The following is a 17,176-nucleotide window of genomic DNA, read 5'->3' on the forward strand; positions in this document are numbered from 1 at the left end:
TTAATATAATAATATCAAAAAATTATCCACGCTAATATACACATCCCCGTGCTTACATTAATGTCTCCAATATTCTCTTCAGCTGCTGTGTACTATACCAAAGTATGGGATTTTTATAAATTCACAGCTTTTTTTACTTCATAATGCAGACAGTCCACTGCTCCAATCCTCAGACCCCATCCAACTGTGAATAACCCCCCCACGGGCGCAGGCAGTCTACTCACCACCGCCGTGTATCACAATTATTCTCAAAAACAAGCCGCAATTCCCTGGATCACCATAGATAAAACAGTTATTTACTAAAATAACAAATACATGCTGTGGAACAACTCCCCATGTGTGCAACCTCTTACGCTTGCACCAATCTGACTTAATCATAGAGGCGACTCTATGATTAAGTCAGATTGGTGAAACGCGTGATACCTGACATTCCTACCACAAGAATCCATAGGTTCCTGTCCAGGTGTCCCAGATTGCTCCATGTGAATGCAGTGTAAGTTTTAAACATGCTGGTCTACCACAATGCTTGCCTTCTCTCTGTGAAGTCACCAGAATTGGTAGGACCTTGTATGTATATACACAGGTCAAAAATCGCTTACATCAAATCCTCCTCCCGTTTGTCAGTTACTTCACCACATGGATGGGTCTTCCTCCAAACTGAGCCGCTCTCAAGTATGCACATAAGAGCAAGCCCTATTTTTTGCGTCTGCAGTCGACCGCAACGCTGGCAAAGTTTTGCCATGCATTCGATCGCACTGCAGGCGCCGGGGCGTGGAAGCAATGCCATTGAATTCAATGCACCGCCACGCCCCCTCCCCCCCCAAAACGCGGGGAGAAGTTTCTTAGTGATCGCGGTGTGTTCCAGCAGCTACTGCTCTGGAACGCACACGCTTTCGGTGGGAACAAGCCCTTAAACCCAGCAATACACTGAGGCAACAACTGGTTCACCCAAAAGACCCAACACCAAAACACAAGATAAACAACATTGTGTATGCAGTCCAGTGCAGTGAGGAGTGCTCAGAATTGTATGTCGGTGAAACAAAACAGCAGCTACACCAGCGTATGGCACAGCATAGAAGAGCCAAACCCTCTGGTCAGGATTCAGCTGTGTACCTACACCTAAAAGAAAAAGGTCACTCCTTTGAAGACAGTGGAGTACGCATCCTAGACAGGGAGGTGGACTGGTTCAAAAGATGTGTGAATGAAGCCATTTATTTAAAAATATGAATACCTGGTTGTGACTAACAGGTTATGTGAATTGGAGCAACATTCACCATATTTATTCCCGGAGAGTTTTTGTACAAGTCATTCTTAATTGAGAAAGCTGGTTGGATGTCCAGTGAAATGTCTTCAAGAAAAATACAGCAAGTCCAGTTGCCTTGACTTATTTTTTACAGATATACCATGACCTGGATGAATGAGAACCTTCCCAGAGACATTCTCTTTAATGGTTATTAGGTAAGGGACAGCAAGGAAAGGAAGTGCAGCAACCAAATAGATTTCATCATTATTATTATTATTATACAGGATTTATATAGCGCCAACAGTTTGTGCAGCACTGTACAATATAAGGAAGGCATTACAGTTACAACACAAATCAAGACAAGATGAGTAGGAGGGCCCGGCCCGTGCATCAGAATAGGTAGAGTTGGTTTCTTTGAGGCACGCTATGCGGCAGGACAGTAGGAAGATGCCAGGCCCAACCCGGTGAGTACATTGTGCATAATACATGAAATATGTTTACAGGGCCGGATCACAGCTTATCATCAAAGGGAATTAATTCAAAGAGATTTTAGCTGGACAAAACCACATCAGAAACTATAACAAATATTCCTTCTGATCTAATATTCCTCCTCCTTCCATCACCACATTGGGCTCCATGACTCCCACTGTCGGGTGTTCAAAGGGGCAGGGGAATAAATACAAATATACAAATCATTACTATGGTCTACCCAAAGAAAACAATAAAGCTGAAGTTTAATCTGCTTATATTTTGCCTTCCCTGCCCCCCCCCCAAGCTGCTGGATCGCTTGTATTTTGTGCAGGTTTGCGCCTCCCCCCCCCCCCCCCCCCCCCTATGAACAAATTTTGAAATAAAACTATTTTGCTTTCATTACATGAGTTATTTTACACCCAGTGACATTATCACAGAGTATCTGTGCTTCTCTATATAATGCAGGCACATCATTGCTGGTGGGGGGGGCCAGCATGGTGCTGTACATAGGTTCCTGAAACCATCACGGCACCCTGCCTTAGTATTCTTCTCAAGAGCCCTCAGTCCTGATGTAAGCAGTGGATTGTCTCTTGGGAGGAGTTATGCAAATGTAAAAATGCCTTTGTGATTTGATGTCAGTCTGGAGGCGCGGGCGTTCATAAGCAGACTGCATTTGCATGCAAGTAGATGTAGGTATTGAAGCACCACGCCAATTAAAATAGTCCAGATACCACTTTTAGGGGACATTCAAGTAGAGTTGATATAATAAAAAACCTCTGCACTTGCCCTTATCCCTCTATCCCCCTATCTCACAAATTACCTAAGTTGCTGAAACTTTCCAAAGTGCCCACACACTAGATACAAATTATATGATTTAATACAGTAGGAGCGCTACACTGTTTTAAGTCATACAATCCAAGTAGAGTTGCCAACACGTTTCAGGGCTCCAAATCACACCCCCTTCATCAGGGCTTAATGACAGAATTCATGTACAGTATGTGGATTACAGTCCCTGCAGCTTGAAAGTTGTATTGACTGTTTCATTGGGGAGATTACCTTCGATTTCCTGTCTTTGAGACACAAGAGGAATGAAAGGGAAATCTCTCCAAAGTGAGAGGAAATCCTCTCCTAGACAGTTGACTGAAACAGGTGCCCCCATCAGGAGATTTCCCCTCTATTCATGTTCTGGTGATAACTCTAACATTTTGGAGTGTATCTAAAGCCCCCAAAAGTTTTGGCTTTGGAAAAGTTTTAAAGACTAAGCCCCATATTTTTGTATTTTTATTTATAACTCTAATGCCAATGTGTGACTGTTCTGTCCTCTTTATGTTCCGGTCACATTGTATATTGTCCTCTCCCCTCAGCTCTCTATTATACAGCAGTGAGCGGTCTCTTTGCCGCTGATGAATGACTCAATTCAATCCTAATTGTCTCTGTCCCACTGACGTCATGGTGGAGCGGGCAGCTGATCCTGAATAACGCCCCTCTTCTTTAACCCGCAGGGTGATGGGTCGCAAGCACTGTGAGGAAGCCTGGAATGAGGCCGAGAAGTCAGACGCCCTCTGCGCCCGATCGAAGGACCCGGGCTCGGAGGGGAAGATGGAGGATCGAGGGCAATGGGGCAATAAAGTCGAATTCGTCTTGTCCGTTGCTGGTGAAATTATTGGTCTGGGGAATGTTTGGAGATTTCCTTATCTCTGCTATAAGAACGGAGGCGGTGAGTTCATCTGTACACATCATAGACCATGAAATCTCCATCCAGCAAGAGGCTGTAGAGGTGTTATATGGGCTTAGAGAACAACACTGCAAAGCAATAGTTGTATAAAATTATCCACATTATAACTCCCCAATGGAATTTCACAAATCCCGTCATGAAAGATAGAACATTGGGGTTAAAGCTTCTACCAGAATTCAAAACGGAGGACTTCCATAAAGCTGCTCTTCCTCTTTACAAAGTCATCACATAGTAAACAATAAATAACTCCCACAATGCAACAGGAGCTCCCCTTATTCTGTTATATATAAGATGGGCCAGCCTTTCCCAACCAGTGTGCCTTCTGGTTTTGTCAGGGGTGCCTTCAAATGACACTTAAGGGGATCTCTGATGTAAAGGGGGGGCTCTGATATATAAGGAGAGCTTTAATGTGAAAGGGGGGGCTCTGATATATAAGGAGAGCTTTAATGTGAAAATTAACTGGGCCTTTTGATGTGAAGGGGGGCTTCTGATGTGAAGGGGACTCTGATATGAAGGGGGCTCATGATATAAAGGATGGATAAATGGATATATACCTAGAATGCCTTTTAGCTGATTGCTTACTGCAAGGAAAAAAGTTAGAATGTTACTGGTTACGTTAAAAAAGTTTCAAGGCCTTGCCACTATAAATCAAAGCTATGGTTTAAACTGGAGGTTTTCTTTAAATGAGAAAATTAATCTCTTACTACTTGTGTCCCCTTCATTTATGTGGTGTCACTGGGTGTCAATTTCCTTAGTGGGGACACAGGCAGCAGTAAAGGATGCGTAATAATTTATATAGGTTATACGGAATGCCCAAATGGCACAGAACCTTCTATGGCCAGCTTAGCATACAGTGTAATGTTACATTACCCCCGGGGGCATTTAATGTAAGCTAGTTAACCTAACAGTGTGTGTTTAGGTTGATGCAGGACTGTATATCAGTTGTCAAACCAAATGTTTATACTGACCATCCCTTCAACTCCATGCCACTCCGGTGCAAAAATAAAAACCCGTACTTCTGGGAATGGGCCATGTGACTCATTTCCCTTCCTCCAAAAATGAGTGACCAACTGCTAGGGCCAAGCACTGTCACATAGTGGTGTAGGGAGAGTCCTTAGCCCTGTGTAAGCTAGGACCACATCCACCTGGGCCTGACACAGGGTCTCTTCTTCATAGGCAAACAGATTGACAGGGGAACAAAGGGACATTAAATTAATATTAAACTCTCAAACTTTTTTTATGAATAATGAATCCAGTTTAAACAAATATTCATTGCCCAGCAAAGTACTTCTTTATATTTTACCCAAGCACTTACAGTCATCATGTTTCCAAACAGCCCCAACTCCCTCAGCTCAGCTTCCCTGGACTTCCTGACCAGTACAAGATCACAAGGGACAGAGCAGTCTCCAGTAGTTGTCCACATACTAGATGGGAATAGAGAAGAGGGAGAAAGGGGAGTGTATGTCCTTGCTGTGTCTGTGTGTTTGTCTAGATGCACACAGCTTACTATCACACACACGGGTAGTTCCATAGGACCCAACAAGGGAAAGGACCCACCCTGAAACAGGATATCAGGGCCAGTGCCCAATAGACCAACAGATTCTGTAGGAAACTAAAACTTTTAAACATCAAGTAGCAGCATCCATTGTAAGTCATTTCATCAGCATTTGAAATAGCTTAAAAACCTTTTGATTTTAATATGACTTTAAGTGTATGTGGAGGGGTAAAATGGGAATTTTGGTGACTCTATTACCTTGTCTTTCATGGGCAAAGCTTAGGGTCACATTAATGGCTTTGAATACTGCTGTTGAGTGGACAGTTTTGGTGCAGTGATGAGGCATTCACTGGTTATCACTGTGTAAGTAGCAACCATACTGCAGCATGCAGCAGTTTAGGAGTGCACCACATTGTCAAGGCTACAGCCTTGTTCCTATACATGGCATGAGTTTAAATAAGCTTTCCTGAGCAGTAATTATTGCGGGAAAGTATTGAAATGCCTTAAATCTTGGCCAATGTTGCAGAAGTTGGTGACATTTTCTAGTTCACTGATAAGCATCGCATGACTCTTACTATAAGTGCGTCTTTTTTTTTGGATGGGGGGCTGTGTGATACCCATAACATACAATGCCGCCGGAGTCACATTTGTACTGGTGGCAGTGGGAGATTTCCCAGCATTTGTCATCCATTCAGATCATGGCGGGGGTCGAGGGTCGTCCGCCCCAAGCACAAAAGTTATTTATAGGATCTATTAATCACCCATCAGCGAGCAGCATGATACATAATTAATTAACCCATTGCTCTGTTGGGCCTGGCAACGGTGGAGGCAGATATATAGGGCGTAGATGGGGTGGTTCTTCAGAGAAAAGCTGGATTGACCCTTTCAGTGTCCGCGGGGAGTCCGCGCTCGCTTCACACTTCGTTAGGCGGAAGAATGGGACTCCGGATCGCCTCTCAGGCTGTTTTGTTACAAAGTTTCCGCTGCATTCAAGGTTGTTCTTTTCGAGGCTGGAAGTGGGGCCGCTTTAACTGCCTCCTGGCTGGAAGAGCTTAATGGTGCCGCTCCAGAAGGCTTCACTGGCTATGGCTCTCTGATTGTGAGTAGGTTAATGTGACACAATAGAGAACAGAGAGAGCTGGGGTGTTACTCTGCTGTTTGTTCCAGATTTATAAGAAGCGTTGTGTGTGCTAACACTAAAGGCGCATAATGTCTATAGGACGTCATGCTGGGAGGAGCGCGATTTATAAAGTTCCAGCACTGTGGGTGGGAAATTATGAGGCTATAAAATCCAGAAAAAAATAACATATTAAGGAACTCACGGCAAACATGCAAAAAACATCCACAATGAAAGATCAGGGTAAATAAATTCACCGACACACAATGCAGCTTTGATCCCAGTGGGTAAACAGAGGAGGATCTTTTAAAGGGAAAGCATAGGGTATCGTTACTGAGGTATTAGTGCGTTTACCTGTTAATAATTTTTAGTTCTGTACCCTAGTATAAGGGTAGTTAGAACATTTTTACGTTTTTATCTCTGCTAGGGAGATCCATCCTCTTTATTTGCCCTGTTGACCAACGTCACCAAGACTGAAAGTGATGAGGAATCCAACATTTTAAGTTGTCATCAGAACAGGAGGTGAGGGGAAATCACTTGGAAATCTTTTGCATGGAACACAAATGGCCACAAAACAACTGACAGGTTGCAACCATTCCCTACTCAATGCAAAGTGAAATAATACGTTTTGCCCTTAGATAAACATTTAAAGCACACACCGGGCAGAATGATAATTTACACACCCACAAAGGTTGTGTAAATTATCATTTGTCACTGAGCCCACCGTGACCTGGGCTACTGTAGGGGCCTGGGGGCCACCCTCCTTCCCAGCGACTACAGCCCTAGGAATATGGAGATCCCCCTCAGACAATCTTGGGGTTACATGGAACTAAGACTTGAGGGACTGTTCCTGGAACCCAGAGGATTGCTGTGTATGTGTACCCCTTGGAACTATTAACCCAGATTTATGTGTGGAGTGGATTTGCCAAGTCTTTCCCCTGGCATTATGTTTAAGTCACCCTGTGCCAATTAAAGATACAGGGTGTGAATCAAGCAACACCAAAGGGGTTAACTCTGGACTAGAGCTGCAGCTAACGATTATTTTCAAAATCGATTAGTTAGCCGATTATTGAGTTTGATTAATCGGTTAATTGGAGGAATTAGACTCCCAGTGAACTTGTGACAGTTTGTCCATTCATGTGATTGTGTTAACAATGGGATTAATTTAACTCTGACACTAGGTGTAGCTGAGTAAATGAACATACGATAGACACTCATGAGATAATCCCATTGTGAAGACCTGTTTATCAGTTTATGGATGATGTGTGTATTATTGTTGGGCTATTTTTAAGTATGTTATACCGGGTAACCTTTTTATCAAAAGAGTGTCAGTAGCTCGAGGCAATGACATTCTCCTGCCGGTTTGTCTGTCCGGACCCCTGCTGCGGCCACCTGGAGCTCTTGGGCAGCTAGACCCCGGCGGGGTTGAGGAGTCAGGATGTCTAAGGAGGGCAGGGTGTACGTGATGTGATTACAATCTTATCTGATTACTTTGTGCATAAAATATTGCACAGTTGCTCAATAAAGCAGATTTTGTTTTACCCTACACTTGGTTTCGGCTAGTGACTGGGTGGACTGGGAGCTAAAGATCATCGAGTTGCAGCATCTCCTCAGCAGGGAAGACTACAGCGACGGACATACTCATCCTGAGTGCCGGAATCGGTCACATCATTAAAAAGCAGGGTGTCATGTGCAGAGAGCGGCTGCAAAGTATAAAAAAACCTTGCAGCACACTGTCCACTGCACAGAACGCTCAGCTTCCAGGCACTTAAAAGAGCGAGCGATGTCTCCTGAGCTGTACAGTGCTATGGTCACATCACTTATCCCTTTTTACTATACCCATTAACAAAATGTCTTGTATTTTTTTAATGAATACTAGACATTCTCTGATTGGAGGAGGAGAGGAGGGGGCTGAACGTGACATTATCTCTAACAAACCTTTAACTAAACAGACGTTTTACAGTAAAAAGGTACCACCCCATCCCACCTATTTCTATTTTCATTTAACTGCTTGGGATAGGGTATCACCACTTGGTGATGACACATGTGGCTAGGGGAACATGGTGAGCAGTGGTCAAAGCTTGTTGGGCGATATGTTAGGCATTATAAGTGTGAAGGCCTAATTGTTCCGAGAGGCCTTGGCTCAAAACTTGGGAAAAATTTGGTTCAGAACGTTGTGCATTCTCTAAATTCTCACTTTCAGGTTTTTCAAATGAAGTATTCTCTTAAGGCATCAGCTCAAAATAGATATTGTTCTGTCTGTTGTGAGTGTTGTGATGTTTACGCTGCACCTTAATCTTTTGGACTGCCAGTGCCAAGAGTTTGGCTTGCGCTGAGCCAGTCTGAGTTCAGGAGTTAACTTTCTGACTCTACCAAAAGCATCATATTATTACGATAATTTGATGTTGGGCAACTGTGAACAGGTTATGTGAATTTGAGAGTCCCAATGATTAAATAGCTTTCTCTTTCCATGCAGGCCTAGGTTCCAAAGAAGGACTTTATCGTTAGGTTGTAAGTCATGTAAATTCATCTTCTGGTCATATTGCTTCTTATTCTGTTGGTGTCAAGAGTCCTCCCAAAAACAATGAAGTGATCCAGATAAACAAGGACATGTAAATGCATGTCCCCTACAGTTCTCTCCATCACCCTCTGGAAAGTAGCAGGTGAACCACTTAAGCCTTGTGACGTGCAATCAAATTCATGAATCCCAAAAGAGAGTTAAAAGCTGTCTTCTCTCCATCCTCTGGGTGCTTTGGGATCTGATATTAGTCACTTTTTAAGTCCAGAACACTATGACAATGACTTGCTTATCATCGGTGAGTTCAGGTCATCTTTTATTCTGGGGGTAGTGTACTGGTCAGGAAAAGTTTTCTGATTCAGAGTACGATAATCACCACTCTTCTTTTTAACAACAATTGGAGAGACATATAAACGTATGGAATTTTCTAATTATTCCTGCAGCTTTTTGCTTTTCCATGTGTTTTCTCAAATCCCCTAAGGTTCTCTGAAGTGTTGTCTGAAGGGTGAATCTTCTTTCAACCTGATGTGACATTGTGCCTTTTTGCACATTCCTTGTCCAGCTCACTTGTTGAAAAACAGTTCTTCCTCCTCGTCAGCAATCTTTTTGATCTAGCTATCTATTCCCAAATCTACAACATCCAACTTTAACTCAACACTAGTCTTGCCACTTGTCAGGACTGGAGTAGGCAATGGAGTAACAGCATAACATAATTTCCCAGGAGCACCTTAGATTGGTGAACTATAGAGTTACTTCCTCTATTCTATTCTTCAGCCCAACCAACAAAGTATCACAAAGTTGCTTCATCATTCTAGCGGCTCACATGGTACTAGCTCAAACTCTGGCAGCAAATCCACTTCTGGGTCTTTTTCCATCATGAAATGGGAATTGGAGTGCTCTCCACAGCTATTATGCAAGTAACACATCCCGGAGGAACCACATACTCTCTTCCAATGAGTAATCACATGTGGCCCACCTCTTCTTTCCTATCAGCATTCTTTAGTTGTAGAGAGCAGAACACTGGTCACAATGCTGAATGTAGAGCAAGATGTTCTGAGTTAACAGATGCTACAGTATTCTTTGAACAAAATTAGTATTTGCCCCCACTAAGCTGAAAGCTTCTGTGTCTTCTCTTGGCCAAGGGCATATGACTGCCAGAGTCTCAACGGCTTCTGTAGATCCCACAACAAAGGCAGGAAATTGTAGTCATAATGTTTGTGAAATTGTTATTGCTCAGGCCCCCGATTTTCATTTCTTCTAGTTTCCTAGTGGCATATGTTTCAATTACTTGTGGTACAAATCTCTGTATAATATGGTAAGCTGTGCACGTGTCCATAACACGGTCTGCATCCTAATCTCAGAAACTTTGAGAAAGTGGCTGTGACAAATCCAGTTTAGTTTATTTGGCTTTGGAGTTTTTCCTGCAGATGCGATTCTCTCTGGGCTGCTTTTCTGCTATCTCTGACCCACTAAAGTGAATTTTCAGTAGGCTCAGTTATTGTCCTATTGCGCTTCCTGTTGTTCTTTTAGTATTCAGTTTGTTGGAGCGCTTTACCACTGGGCTCTTAGTTGGCTATTTTACCATTGCCCCCTGGAGTTTCCCGATGGCTACTGGCACTGCATTTCCTTCAAAGCCTGAATGATTTTCTCTAATGTATCTGGGGTTAGTCTCTTTGGGCATTGTGCTCTAAAGTGTCAAACTTCTCTATAGCTATAACATTTCCTTTCAGAAAGCTGCTCGGTGTTATCTGATTTAGCTACTCCTGGTGTCTTTCTTTCTGAAGCTAGGCAATTACAGCCTTCTGAACATCAGTAAGAGATTGTTGCATCCCCACCTAAACTTAAACCATATGACCCACAGCATTTTGAACATCAGTGAGACATCATTGCTTGATCTTATGCATATCTTCCCTGACCGTTTAGAGCTTGATTCAGAACCAGATTCATCTACATCTTCCTCAGGAAATATGTCTAGCATGTAAGCAGAATACATGAAAATCTTTTCCTTCTTGGGAGGTGATCTCATGCCAGAGAGGAACTCCTGATTCTTCTCCTCCAACAAAGCTTTCTCTTCCATGATATCTTTCACCAATTCAGGATGAATAGATGGGTCTCTGGAGCCTTTCAACAGGAATTTCAGAACTAAAGGATGGTTAATGGTTAGGGAAGCTACCTGTAGAACTTGACTAAGTTTAACTTTATCAGCGGTTCTGGGATTCCTTTCTTTTGGATAATGTGATATAAGATTTTACCATATTGGACAATATAGTTGGACAGCTTCTCTCCCTTTTGTTGATAGGTGTGTTCAGACTTGTACATTAAATCAGAACTCTTTTCTACCCTTCTGTATACAGCATACAAGGCTTCAATATAATTTAGAGCTGTGCAATCTCGCTTTCCCAGCTTTAAGCTGCAAATCACTTCTGCAATAGATCCTCTTAAACTCCTCTTAATCTGTTAGTGTATCTCTGCTACTTATGTACCTCAGGGATATCCCACGTTTCGAGAACATAGGAGGCGTGATCTCTCTGGGCCTCAAAAGCTTCCTCCCTAGATGAGACAGGGGTCTTTGTTAAGAAGAAGCACAGCTTCCAATATCCATACTCTGTTGGTGCCACAGGAGTCTTTAAACAAGGTTCCATCACCTTTTTGAAGGTGTTGAAGAACCTTACATGTGGGCCACCACTCTGTACAATTGCCTCTGGTTTAGCAACAATTTGTAAATTTGCTCCCATCTCAATATTTTCACTAACTTTCTGAGACTGGAAGCAGAGAGGAATTACATCAGGCATTTGTGCAGAGTTCCAAGGGATCTTCTGTGTGGTCTAGTATTTAGGCTGGTTTTCAATGGACAGTGACCACCTGTCAGACGCAATTCTCTGTTCAATCTTTGGCAGGGAGGATGAGCACAATAACGGTTCTGACTTGACATGTTGGTGCTGCTCACACCACTTGGAAATTGAAATGAATGGGCTGTCAACTCACCCTAACATACCAAGAATCAAACAAGATCCTTTTCCTTTTTTTTGTAATGCAATGCACTACCCTGCATTGTCCTAGTGTGCTGGAGTGCACCATAACAGAATAACGCATGTTACATGTGTGACCTCGCATTATCACAAAGTGGAAGTATGGATAGGATTGAAGAGGATTTATAGATAATAAATGAATCTAGCACTTGGAAAAAGGAAATCAAAACTGTACAGCTGCTAAGCTTTAAAAACCAAAATCATCTCCAGGAACAACAATTCCAGAGAAGCATACTCATCACCTCCTCCCTAGCAAGGAGCTAGCTAGAATTACAACAACGTTGGCAGCTGCAGACATATACAGTGTATATCCATGTAATCACAGATGTCTTGGTGAATATTAGCATGGTTCCCATTTGTCCCTATTTTAAGGCCTATCCTCCATCCTCCTTCTATCTATGTTCTTCTATCTGTATGATAGCACATGAATACAACATGGGAAATAATAACTTGTCCAAACTTTGAGACCCTGGGAACGTGGCAAATGTTAGCAGACTGCTACTTGTTGTACTCTTGTATCTTACATTTACAATGTAGCACAAGATCTTGTGTCCATCTGGATTGTTTCTAGCCTAGCCAACAGTTAAAGTCGATGTAAACCCTAACTGAATGACATTTACAGTAGTTTGCTATGTGCACTGTGCATCATAAACAATTGTTATTGTTATATGTAAAATTCTGTTTTCCCCTTTTTCATCCCTTGCTACATCTCAGTGCTGCTGATCTCCTGCAGCATTTTACAGCATCTTGTTGGGACGGCCACTTGAAGTCTCAAGTGAGGGAAGCCCATGTGACAGGGGGACAATTTAATAGTACAATTAGGAGTCAGGAATAGAGTGTTGTCATCCAGGAATTGTCTACAGAAGGACCTTAATGGTAGGATCATCAGGTATTATTTTTATGAAAGCTTTAGATATAAAAATATTGACAATATACACAATCCCTGGCATTTGCAGACTTCTCAAATTGGGAACTTCTGAATGAAAACTCCACAGGTTATGTGCAAGAAATAAAGAATGCCTATAATGCAGTGCATAGCCTTTGTCAGATGAGTCACAAAAGCCAATAATTAGAAAAAATGTATGACCCAGCCCCCTTTCATTAAAATGGTGGGCTCACAGCAGCCCTATGGTCAATGTGTGTTGGAGCTGTTACTAGAGGTAGCTGACAGTTCTGTGTAAGAAGCGATCCTTTTGTTTCTCATAACATAGCAAATCTTCACATTTTTTAATTCAATTCCATTTTTTACCCTCAGCCAGTTCTGGGCATTAAGCCAAGCTGGCATCTCACACCTTACCTATGAAAACCAGACAGGGTGCTCTGTCTACGTCTTTACTATCAAAGGGGGCCACACCCTTATTAAATAATTTTGCCTTGTAATATTTAAACCTAACCTTTATATTATTATTGTCTAGGGTCACGTCAAACTCTTTGGCCAATACACAATGGTCAATTTGCAACTTGCAGTGGGAAATAAACTTATGCCATGTCCACCATGTGGGCATATTTGTGTCTTTATTTAATTTTTCTGAGTCTTGATTGATGGGAGAGGTGGGTTGCAGGATGTGTTATTAGTCTAAAACTGGCCATAGACCTTAAAAACTTTTTCCTCTACTAGGCCACTGCCTGATCCCTGACCAGAACTGGTGTTAATGTCTCTGCTCCCCAGATATTGGTCACACTGTTATCTTCCAGAAGAAATAGGAGACCAGTCCAGCTTGCTTGTGTACCTTTACTTGAATTTTGTAAATTATGTACATCTTCAGATATTTAGTATAACATCTTTTCAATCCTTATATGCTGGATTGTCAGGCAGTCTGTTCCGGTACAGCTTTGGTATTTGTAGAAGCTCTAAAACAGCCCTCTCATAAAGGGCCTGATGATCCCAATCAAGTCTATCAAAGAAACTTTCTGGCACATAAGGTAACTCAATACCATACTCAAGTATTACAGGCATATTTAGGAACTGCTGCAGCTGGGCCATCCTTCTGTACTAGCAACAACCCCGGACAATGCTTTGCGTGTAACCTCCTGGTCAGCGGAGGCATACCTGCTGCTAATGCTCCTTTCATCCCCCAAAATCAAAACACAGTAATAGGGTTCCATTGGTTGCTTCATTTTCTGCACAGTTACTTGCTGACAATCCATATTATTCCAGATGGACGAATCTTTACTGCCCACTTGGGAAATTACCTTAGATCCAGGTTCGCTGCCCCCCACCACAGAGACAAGCACGCTCAGGATTTTGTCCGACACTGCAGGGTCCTCCGGGGTCACTGGTTTCTCTGTTAGCTGATTGCCAGAAGATGAAAAATGTGGCACAGCAGATAGGGTCCAATCAGGGTGTTGTTCCTCTGAAGTCACGATTCAGGAAGAGACAATACCATAGAGAGCGGAGGGAGGCATTCAAAAGCTCTGACATGGAGACCAAGGTCTCCACCCATTCCTGCACATCAGAAGAAACCTCAGGAACCGCTGAATCCAAAGTAAAACAGCTAAAGCAGGAAAGCTGCTCCTTTTCAGACATCGACTCCGCAGAGTAATGTCTCTGCTTCCCAGGTATTGGAAACACTGTTATCTTCCAGAAGAGACCAGTCTGGCTTACTTAATTGCATAAAACAAACCTTTACTTGCCATTTGCAAATTATTTACATCTTCAGATATATGGTATAACATCTTTACAGTGCAGAGCACTATGCTTTCCATAAGACAGAACAGAACATTCTCCACTTAAGCTGGCCATACTCCAGTAGATTTCAGAACTCTTCCTTTGCCATTGAAAGATCTGTCTCACCCAATAATGCCATCAGAGACTTGACGAATGTCGAATGAAATTTTGTTTCATTTTAACATTACATTTTTGAATGACTAGTGTTTCCTGGGGGAAAACCACATTCACTGCTAGAGTGACGTTCCTCCGAGAAATTTTCCCTCCTGCTCCTTCGACTTATTTCATCACTATGGGCGAAATTGATGATCAATTTGACCCCCTCAACTAATAGAAAGTCGATCAAAAGTTCTTTTTCGAAAATCTACTAGTGTATGGCCACCTTTCGTCTGTCCTCTACAAGGGGTTTCACATTAGCACCAGAAGGAGAGGCGCAAACCTCTACTCACCATTCTACTCACAGGGTCTAGTCTAGTCTATACTTTTGACAGGCAAAGGAATGACTCTTTCCCTCTTTTTCATTCATGGCCAGTTCAATGCATCCCTCTTTAGGGAAAACGTTACACCATGCTACTACATCATGGTCAGAGAGATCTTCATCCTTCACAAAAACAGACCTCTCCTTTCTAGCTCTCTTCTCCCTTAACTTTTCCCACAGCTTGTTTGTGTACCCCCACTAAGCTAGGGTGATGGACAGAAAGGAACCCCTAGCTACCTGGGGACAAGGCTATTAAAAAGACCCCGTTACAAGTGACTGCAGCAATTTTTCACCCATCCAAAAAATGGCCTTTGGTCGAGCTGCATGGTGCCGGCAGGGCCACCCACAGATTACATTTTGGCCGATTTAGCAGAACAAACAAACAAAATTTGTTTAGTGTACGGCCTGCTAAATATTACCACCAAGAAGTATCCTTCTTACCATTTCAGAAAGTTGGGAGGTGGATGCTCCCAACCTGACATGTTTACTGAACTTTAGTATAATTTATTTTGCAGCTTGTATAGTTTTCTTGGTAAATATTAGCTGACAGATCTAATGTAATAAAATATGGGAGAATGGATGTTTCCTCCAATCCTCTTTGTCCCTCTGCTAATTACATCCTCATTACCAATCATCAAAGCAATCTGTAGTTTGCGAGAACCATTTGATTACAGTTTTCTAGACAAGGTGCGGAGATGGAGGCTTTACAATTGCTTTTTGGTTAGTTGTGATGAATTATATTGCTGGGGTCTTGTATTCGGTGCCCACTAGAATGGTTATCGGCATGGTTTCTGTGTACTTCCCGTGTTTTTACAGGTTTCAGAAGAATCTGTCAATTTGGCCACTCAGCGCAAATGAGAACTGCAGTGGGCATATCTGAGCCAACCTGGAGTGGTGACCATGCCCCAATCTAACCATCTCTGGACAAACATTGTATTCTATCTATAGACAGATTTACTTATTCACCATTTCTCTCAAGTATTTTTATTGTCTTCTTGCTTGTTGTGACATTTCTTGCTTGTTGTGACTTGCAAACTATGTCAGATAAAGTTGTTCTCTTTGTGGTGACTGCTGCTCACATGATTTTACCCTGGAAACAAAAGTACACCCAATCACTAAAATCTCATATCAGCGCTGACATATTAATATAAGTTCAAAATTTACTTTTAATACTTTAAATTTGCCGCTTTAATCAGATGCCTATTACATTTATTGGCCAGAAGTGTCTCCTCTGCGTTGCTTTGATTTAGTTTCACTTTGTTTGATAAAACCTAACTTTGGGGTCAAACCCTGCCAGCAGCCAATTGCTGTATTCATTGAGAGCTCCTTTAATGGCCCCTGAAAGGCTCTTCCTGGGCAGTAGGGTGGTCCTTGACAAGACTTAGCCCTGAAGTCAGGGAAGTTGTGCTCCAGAAACAAGGTGAAACTAAATCAGAGAGGCACACAGTGAAGGTAATAGCATGCATCTAGTGGCTTCTGCTCTCGAATCACACACGCTCATGTGGATCGGTGTCAATTTTGGCAAATGTTGTCCCTGCTGCATCACCCAACCCTTTCAGCAATCTCAGTAAATGAGGTCCATTGTATTTTATATGGAGCCTGTCACATTTTTAATTTGATGTTATTTATCTGTTAATTAATTCTGTTTTCTCAGGAGCCTTCTTCATCCCTTATCTCATCTTCCTCTTCACCTGCGGCATTCCGGTCTTCTTGTTGGAGACGGCATTGGGCCAATACACCAGCCAGGGAGGCGTCACCGCCTGGAGGAAAATCTGCCCCCTCTTAGAAGGTCAGTTTGGTTTGTCCCATTGTTGTCCCCCATTCGTTATTCAGCTCCGTCACCCAGTTTCACACGACCCGATGGGGGAATTTCTGGCCCCAAAGCAGCCAAATAAAGACGCTGCCAGCGGCTGGAAACCTTTGTCCCAATTTCTCAATGGCAAGTGACAAGAAAAAACAAATGCCAACTTTGTATTCAGTGACATGACTCTCAGGTCACGTTGGAAATTGTAGTTTTAGACAGATATTGGATGTTGGGATCACTCACATTAGTGCTACAATACATATCCTGCATAGCTGCCAACATTTTCAAATAATTCCCAAGAACGCTGTTTTCTAAAGTCTTGCAACTCACTTAGACTCAAAGAACAAAGCAATAGAAGCCTGTTGTGTTTGCCAAGTTGATTTATAAATAGTGAATTATAAAGTTAACTTATCAAAAAGGCAATTCAAACTGAAAATACATGGAAGAGGTCACATTTATGAAAACATGCATACCAAAACCACCATCAGGTCCGGAGATGCAGGCAGCTAAAGTTCTACGCGAATCCCAACATTTTCTATAAAAGTTTAACTTGAGCCAAGTTTAACCTGACTCACCTCCTGACTTTGTCTATTGGCCAAGGAGGCTAGGCATCACGTG

The 17,176-nt window shown here is 42.5% G+C and overlaps 1 protein-coding gene across 1 annotated transcript in view; it reads left to right on the forward strand.

Annotated features, from left to right (window-relative positions):
* Positions 1-17,176, forward strand: part of SLC6A12 (solute carrier family 6 member 12) — a 37,744-nt gene that overhangs the window by 5,100 nt on the left and 15,468 nt on the right. The window contains exons 2-3 of the mRNA XM_018576442.1: positions 3,217-3,431; positions 16,409-16,543. Coding sequence (XP_018431944.1) covers positions 3,221-3,431; positions 16,409-16,543 — 346 coding nt within the window. The 5' untranslated portion in view covers positions 3,217-3,220. The remainder of the gene's footprint in view (positions 1-3,216; positions 3,432-16,408; positions 16,544-17,176) is intronic.

The sequence above is a fragment of the Nanorana parkeri genome, unplaced genomic scaffold (genome assembly GCF_000935625.1).
Source record: "Nanorana parkeri isolate BGI_ZX_2015 unplaced genomic scaffold, ASM93562v1 scaffold67, whole genome shotgun sequence".
Classification (NCBI taxonomy): domain Eukaryota; kingdom Metazoa; phylum Chordata; class Amphibia; order Anura; family Dicroglossidae; genus Nanorana; species Nanorana parkeri.